The 8,549-nt window shown below is 47.2% G+C and overlaps 1 protein-coding gene across 1 annotated transcript in view; it reads right to left on the bottom strand.

Annotated features, from left to right (window-relative positions):
* Positions 1 to 1,975: 1,975 nt before the first annotated feature.
* The window catches only part of LOC110504539 (cholecystokinin receptor-like), a 41,057-nt gene continuing 34,483 nt past the window's right edge, over positions 1,976 to 8,549 (bottom strand). The window contains exons 4-5 of the mRNA XM_036975022.1: positions 3,227 to 3,354; positions 1,976 to 2,549 (exon numbers count right to left, since the gene is read on the bottom strand). Coding sequence (XP_036830917.1) covers positions 2,005 to 2,549; positions 3,227 to 3,354 — 673 coding nt within the window. The 3' untranslated portion in view covers positions 1,976 to 2,004. The remainder of the gene's footprint in view (positions 2,550 to 3,226; positions 3,355 to 8,549) is intronic.

Genomic DNA, 8,549 nt, shown 5'->3' with positions numbered 1-8,549 from the left:
TGTGAAATTGACAGCATTATGTTGTAGTGGGGCTGAGAGAAGTATACCCTCCACTCTCACAGGCTGAGGTCATAACACAATTAGTACAAGCAGAGTGGATGAGGAAGAGACTCAGGCCTGCGTCTGAAATGCCACCCTGTCCTCTATATAGTGCATTACTTTTGACCAGAGTAGTGCACTATATAGGGATTAGGATGCCAGATCAACCTCATGCATGAAGGAGAACGCCAACCTGCCCAACAGAGACACCAAAAAGAGAGCATCAAATATAACGAATGGGCACCACCCTGCAGCCAGACAGATGGGCACCACCCTGCAGCCAGACAGATGGGCACCACCCTGCAGCCAGACAGATGGGCACCACCCTGCAGCCAGACAGATGGGCACCACCCTGCAGCCAGACAGATGGGCACCACCCTGCAGCCAGACAGATGGGCACCACCCTGCAGCCAGACAGATGACAAGACAGTATAGTGTATAATAACGATGTGTTTGGTAACTCAGAGGGAGCAGTAATTCAGTTCCAAACATCTCATTTTAATTTCAAACAGCAGCCTCCAAATAATATCATTTTTAAAGAGCTGCATAAGCCCGTGATTTGGGCTATACCTAGATAATGCGTGAGCCACTCAGTCGGTTGAGTCCGTCCCCTGCTCAGCTAAGTACCATCACACACCCTGTTAGCAGCGACACAACAAACACATATAGCAACACTGCAGTGGATACACAGACCAGATGGCGCTTTAGTTGACCATAGAGCACATACTGTTTCAAAAAAGCAAAGATGCACCTCTAAAAGAGAACCAGGCAGAGAAACCCTTTCCACGGGGTGGAAAGTCTACTGTGATAACAATTGTCTGGATCCAGATTAACAGCCCAAATATGAAGTAACGGTACATCTCCAAAGCCCCTGTTCCTTAGTTGTGTTCTCTGCTGTCTTCACTAAGGTTGGTTTGGTCGCAGTTAAGTCTGGCCTCCAATCCACACCCAACCCAGTCTGGTTAAGAGCACAATGTAACACACTATTTACAATGACACAGTCCACAGCGCAGAAAACAGATAATGCTTGAAGATAATGCTTGAAGAAAGCGCAACATTTTATAGGCAGGCACAACAGAGTTCCTACCTTCAGGACATTGACGACACTAATAACAAGCACATATTCAGCATTTTAACATCCAAAGTAAAGTGACAATGAGTAGAAGCTTTGTAAAGGTATTACTGATACTGCATGTCAAGCTACTGCCCTGCGAAACCCCTAAAGCTTTTCATTCAGGTGTACACCCCCCTGTTAACCACAGGAGTTGCTGAGAGGACGGCTCATAGAAACGTCTGGAATGGAGTAAATGGAATGGAAACCACGTGCTTGATGTGTTCGATACCATTTCATTCATTCCATTACAGCCATTTCTATGAGCCCGTCCTCCCCGATTAAGGTGCCACCAGCCGCCTGTGCTACCAACACACATCCCTTATATCCCACCCACATAATAATTCCCCGTCCTATATGAGGGATTCATCAGTAAACATGATTGAAATAACTACATTGGCATACATATACTATTGAACAAAACATTGTTTTCCCATCACTTGGGACAAATGCTAACGCAAAATTGTGCTACGATAATATTTCCTTATTTTCTTTTGTTTGGCAACTATTAAACGGTGTATCATTTTCCTGTGGGTATGTTAGGAAAGCATTCTCCATGGGTCATGAGTATTTTCCCTTTTTGAGTGGATACCACAGGTTTGATTTACCCATGCTTAGTTCATCCCTTCAGATAGACATATCTAACTATCTCTCTGACCCCATTGGCTGCCTTGACATTAGCGTTGCAGTAATGGTCAGGCGTTGGTTTCCTTATAGCCCGTGGGTGCATCTCCCCATACCTACCGTCCGCAGGTTAACAGTTTCCCTATACGAATGACATAACATATCTCTCTGGTTTCCCCCCATGTCCCCCCATGTCCCCCTCGTCCCCCAGTCAGTCAATGGTTCCTCCCTCAGCACGTCCCCATAGTGCTGACCGTGGTGTAACTAAATTTGGACATGGACACCCCCATAGCCATGGCGTCCTCCTCTCCATCCCGCAGCCCGTGGCGTCTGTGTCGGCAGGGCGGGCGGCAGCAGCAGGCGAAGGTGGCGAGCAGCGCAGTGCGGAAGCGTGTGTTCATGAAGCAGTAGGTGATGGGGTTAACGCAGGCCGAGGTGTAGGACAGGAGGTGGATGAAGGAGATGGGGGCACCAGAGAGGGCACGGCGGGCAGAGACGGGGTGGAAAGCCTTCCAGGTGTTGGCGCAGTAGAGGGGCAACCAGCACAGGAAGAACAGAGCAACAATCACCACCAGCATCCGGATCACGCGCTTCTTGGCCAAGAGCTTGGCCTCCGAGGTGTTGCTGCGGGGACGCTCCAATTTGGACGCGGTTGTCGTCGATGATGTCAGAGTGGACATCTCCATGGAGCGCGGTCGCTTGGCGAGCTGGACGTAGCATCCATCACCGTCGTCGCTGCCGCAAGCCCCGGTGGTGGTCAGGCCGTTCTTTAGACCTGAGGGGGCGGGGCAAAGAAGATGACAGACGATTTACTTCGCAGGCAAGTAGAAGTCCAAAACTGTGAGGAGGGGTCAGACCAATTAGGTTTTGTAACTAATCATTTCAGACGGTCACAAATATTTATGATCCATTCAACACCCCATATATCTAAATTTAGCCATGAGGAGCCACACAATCCTGGGTCACAGATGTATTTTAGAGGAGGCACATCACCAAAAACCTGAGTCACATCTCTCATCTGAGGGCTAATGTTTCCTCGCTTTCTCTCTTCCTCCATATCACCCCTCTGTTCCTCTCTCCCCTCCATCCCTCCCTCTCTCCTATTGGACAGACAAATGGTGAAGGTCTACAGCTATCAGCAGCAGATATACTCCATATATCAGATCCTTCCAGCTAGTCACTTTCACACTGCTCTAACCTGCAACACATTAACATGATTGAAATGCTAATGAAATGTTCATTCTGTGTGACCACAGAAAAGAGACAGCCCAAATCCTAATAATCTGGTTCAGTATTCAAACATCTGGGAAACACTACTGGGCAGTAACTGGATGATAACTATTTATTCTAGTATTCTCAGGAGTTAATTCCAATTCAGCATTCTAACATCTTCTAAATCTTCTAAATCTTTTAAATGTGTGAATAATTAAATAACAGTAATGTAGGTCTCACCGGGGGATGATGTCTTCTGAACCATCTCAAACTGGATTCCCCGGTACAGCTCTCTGGAGATGAGTCCATAGGCCACAATCATCACCACCCCCGGAACAACAAAGAGCGTAAGCAGCAACATCATGTTCCTGGGACACACACAGGAAGTGGGTTTAACAAATTGACCTTAGACACCAATCCAAGGTATGTTGTGCCTTACCCCTCTTGACATGGTTAAGGTTAGGATGTTTGGTGACTACTCTGATCCATCGATCTGTGCCTGAGGCCAGCTTCTTCAAGGAGCATAGAGAGAGCATAGGAGAAAAGGGCTCACTCTCACAGGAGACTTCCAGAAAGAGGTTAGGCAGAGGAAGTCCAATAGGCATTGGGTTAGAAGGAGCAAACCAGAGATGGGGATCTTCAATTCTTCAATATCTTTGCTGTGGTCCAACGGCTGGAGACATTAATGGTTGATACCCAGTGTAGAAGACATTCCACCACAATGCTGTTATTCTATTTAGTCGTCGTGGAGGACAAAATATGTGGAACGGGTAATCGAAAAGTATTAAATATGTTAACGGGGATATTGAGCTAGTGGATTAGGAATATAAATTGTTGGAACTAAATTAGCTCTCTGGGTAAAGCCACATGAATTATGTCCTTGATAGTCCATTGAAATTGTTTAGAGGCACCATGGCTATTAGAACAATATTCCACAATCATAAGAGAGCCTGTAGGAGATTAGAATAGTTACATAGTTACATTAGAATAGTTACATAGTTACATTAGAATAGTTACATAGTTACATTAGAATAGTTACATGTGCATCCATTCTTCCTTGGAACTGTCTCTTTATCTTTTTGGTTCCTACAAGTGTTTTAACTTGCTTTTGTAACTCATTATTGAACCCTTTGGAGAGTGGAAGAGAGGGTAAAGAGAGTACGTTTCGTGCATTTAATTTATCTCAATAATGATTTCAAATGGATGTCTGACTACAGCAGAGTAGGCTGGTGGGAGGAGCTTTAGGAGGAAGGGCTCAATGTAATTGCTGGAATAGAATAAACGGAATGGTATCAAACATATGGAAACCACATCTTTGACTACGTTCCATAATTTCCATTCCAGTCATTACAATGAGCCCTGTGACATAACAAGCTGGCATTTACAGGTTAGGTTGTTCTATGTCAGGGCCTCAGAGAGAGGGGATGGGGGATGGGGGATGAGGGATAAGGAGAGAGAGATAGCGACAGAGAGAGAGAAACAGAGACGGACAGAAGGAGGGACGAGCTGACTGACAAGCAGACGGACGGACAGACGGAGAGATGAGAATGCGGCTAAAAAGAGGCGGGAGAAGAAGAAGTAGATATTAGAGAGGTACTACTGTTGGAGATAGAATAGAGAGGAGGTATGACTGGTGGAGATAGAGGAGAGAGGAGTTATCACTGGTGGAGATAGAGGAGAGAGGAGGAAATACTGGTGGAGATAGAGGAGAGAGGAGGAAATACTGGTGGAGATAGAGGAGAGAGGAGGAATTACTGGTGGAGATAGAGGAGAGAGGAGTTATCACTGGTGGAGATAGAGGAGAGAGGAGGAAATACTGGTGGAGATAGAGGAGAGAGGAGGAATTACTGGTGGAGATAGAGGAGAGAGGAGTTATCACTGGTGGAGATAGAGGAGAGAGGAGGAAATACTGGTGGAGATAGAGGAGAGAGGAGGAATTACTGGTGGAGATAGAGGAGAGAGGAGGAAATACTGGTGGAGATAGAGGAGAGAGGAGGAATTACTGGTGGAGATAGAGGAGAGAGGAGTTATCACTGGTGGAGATAGAGGAGAGAGGAGGAAATACTGGTGGAGATAGAGGAGAGAGGAGGAATTACTGGTGGAGATAGAGGAGAGAGGAGGAAATACTGGTGGAGATAGAGGAGAGAGGAGGTATTACTGGTGGAGATAGAGGAGAGAGGAGTTATCACTGATGGAGATAGAGGAGTGAGGATGCATTACTGGTGGAGATAGAGGAGAGAGGAGGAAATACTGGTGGAGATAGAGGAGAGAGGAGATATTACTGGTGGAGATAGAGGAGAGAGGAGTTATCACTGATGGAGATAGAGGAGAGAGGAGGTATTACTGGTGGAGATAGAGGAGAGAGGAGTTATCACTGATGGAGATAGAGGAGAGAGGAGGAAATACTGGTGGAGATAGAGGAGAGAGGAGGAAATACTGGTGGAGATAGAGGAGAGAGGAGGTATTACTGGTGGAGATAGAGGAGAGAGGAGGTATTACTGGTGGAGATAGAGGAGAGAGGATGAATTACTGGTGGAGATAGAGGAGAGAGGAGGTATTGCTGGTGGAGATAGAGGAGAGAGGAGGAAATACTGGTGGCGATAGAGGAGAGAGGAGTTATCACTGATGGAGATAGAGGAGAGAGGAGGTATTACTGGTGGAGATAGAGGAGAGAGGAGTTATCACTGATGGAGATAGAGGAGAGAGGAGGTATTACTGGTGGAGATAGAGGAGAGAGGAGATATTACTGGTGGAGATAGAGGAGAGAGGAGTTATCACTGATGGCGATAGAGGAGAGAGGAGGAAATACTGGTGGAGATAGAGGAGAGAGGAGGAAATACTGGTGGAGATAGAGGAGAGAGGAGGTATTACTGGTGGAGATAGAGGAGAGAGGAGGTATTACTGGTGGAGATAGAGGAGAGAGGAGTTATCACTGATGGAGATAGAGGAGAGAGGAGGTATCACTGGTGGAGATAGAGGAGAGGAGGTATCACTGGTGGAGATATAGGAGAGGAGTTATCACTGGTAGGGAGAGAGGAGAGAGGAGGTATCACTGGTGGAGATAGAGGAGAGGTGTTATCACTGGTGGAGATAGAGGAGAGGAGTTATCACTGGTGGAGATAGAGGAGAGGAGTTATCACTGGTGGCGATAGAGGAGAGAGGAGGAATCACTGGTGGAGATAGAGGAGAGGAGTTATCACTGGTGGAGATAGAGGAGAGGAGTTATTACTGGAGGAGATAGAGGAGAGGAGTTATCACTGATGGAGATAGAGGAGAGGGGAGGTATTACTGGTGGAAATAGAGGAGGGATGAGTTGTCACTGGTGGAGACAGAGGAGAGGAGTTATCACTGGTGGAGATAGGGGAGAGAGGAGGTATCACTGATGGAGATAGAGGAGAGAGGAGGAATTACTGGTGGAGATAGAGGAGAGAGGAGTTATCACTGATGGAGAGAGAGGAGAGAGGAGGAAATACTGGTGGAGATAGAGGAGAGAGGAGGAAATACTGGTGGAGATAGAGGAGAGAGGAGGAAATACTGGTGGAGATAGAGGAGAGAGGAGTTATCACTGATGGAGATAGGGGAGAGAGGAGGTATCACTGATGGAGATAGAGGAGAGGAGGTATCACTGGTGGAGATAGAGGAGAGAGGAGGTATCACTGGTGGAGATAGAGGAGAGAGGAGGTATCACTGATGGAGACAGAGGAGAGAAGATGTATCACTGGTGGAGATAGAGGAGAGAGGAGGTATCACTGATGGAGATAGAGGAGAGAGGATGTATCACTGGTGGAGATAGAGGAGACAGGAGTTATCACTGATGGAGAGAGAGGAGAGAGGAGGAAATACTGGTGGAGATAGAGGAGAGAGGAGGAAATACTGGTGGAGATAGAGGAGAGAGGAGTTATCACTGGTGGATGTAGAGGAGAGGAGTTATCACTGATGGAGATAGAGGAGAGGAGGTATCACTGGTGGAGATAGAGGAGAGGAGGTATCACTGGTGGAGTTATTGGAGAGGAGTTATCCCTGGTGGAGATAGAGGAGAGGAGGTGTCACTGTTGGAGATAGAGGAGAGGTGGTATCACTGGTGGAGATAGAGGAGAGGAGGTATCACTGGTGGAGATATAGGAGAGGTGTTATCACTGGTAGGGATAGAGGAGAGAGGAGGTATCACTGGTGGAGATAGAGGAGAGGAGTTGTCACTGGTGGAGATAGAGGAGAGAGGAGGTATCACTGATGGAGATAGAGGAGAGAGGAGGTATCACTGGTGGAGATAGAGGAGAGAGGAGGTATTACTGGTGGAAATAGAGGAGGGAGGAGGTATCACTGGTGGAAATAGAGGAGAGGGGATGTATTACTGGTAGAAATAGAGGAGGGAGGAGGTATCACTGGTGGAGATAGAGGAGAGGAGTTATCACTGGTGGAGATAGAGTAGAGGAGTTATCTCTGGTGGAGATAGAGGGGAGAGGAGGTATTACTGGTGGAGATAGAGGAGAGAGGAGGAATTACTCGTGGAGATAGAGGAGAGGGGATGTATTACTGGTGGAGATAGAGCAGAGAGGAGGTATTACTGGTGGAGATAGAGGAGAGAGGATGAATTACTGGTGGAGAAAGAGGAGAGAGGAGGAATTACTGGTGGAGATAGAGGAGAGAGGAGGTATCACTGGTTGAGATAGAGGAGAGAGGAGGTATTACTGGTGGAAATAGAGGAGGGAGGAGGTATCACTGGTGGAAATAGAGGAGAGGGGATGTATTACTGGTAGAAATAGAGGAGGGAGGAGGTATCACTGGTGGAGATAGAGGAGAGAGGAGGTATCACTGGTGGAGATAGAGGAGATGAGTTATCACTGGTGTAGATAGAGGAGAGGAATTATCACTGGTGGAGATACAGGAGAGGAGTTATCACTAATGGAGATAGAGGAGAGAGGAGGTATCACTGGTGGAGATAGAGGAGAGGAGTTATCACTAATGGAGATAGAGGAGAGAGGAGGTATCACTGGTGGAGATAGAGGAGAGGGTATGTATTACTGGTGGAAATAGAGGAGGGAGAAGTTATCACTGGTGGAGATAGAGGAGAGAGGAGGTATCACTGGTGGAGATATAGGAGAGGTGTTATCACTGGTAGGGATAGAGGAGAGAGGAGGTATCACTGGTGGAGATAGAGGAGAGGAGTTGTCACTGGTGGAGATAGAGGAGAGAGGAGGTATCACTGATGGAGATAGAGGAGAGAGGAGGTATCACTGGTGGAGATAGAGGAGAGAGGAGGTATTACTGGTGGAAATAGAGGAGGGAGGAGGTATCACTGGTGGAAATAGAGGAGAGGGGATGTATTACTGGTAGAAATAGAGGAGGGAGGAGGTATCACTGGTGGAGATAGAGGAGAGGAGTTATCACTGGTGGAGATAGAGTAGAGGAGTTATCTCTGGTGGAGATAGAGGGGAGAGGAGGTATTACTGGTGGAGATAGAGGAGAGAGGAGGAATTACTCGTGGAGATAGAGGAGAGGGGATGTATTACTGGTGGAGATAGAGCAGAGAGGAGGTATTACTGGTGGAGATAGAGGAGAGAGG

Source organism: Oncorhynchus mykiss, chromosome 3, assembly GCF_013265735.2.
Source record: "Oncorhynchus mykiss isolate Arlee chromosome 3, USDA_OmykA_1.1, whole genome shotgun sequence".
Taxonomy (NCBI): Eukaryota; Metazoa; Chordata; class Actinopteri; order Salmoniformes; family Salmonidae; genus Oncorhynchus; species Oncorhynchus mykiss.
This window is presented reverse-complemented; position numbering and strand designations above follow the sequence as displayed.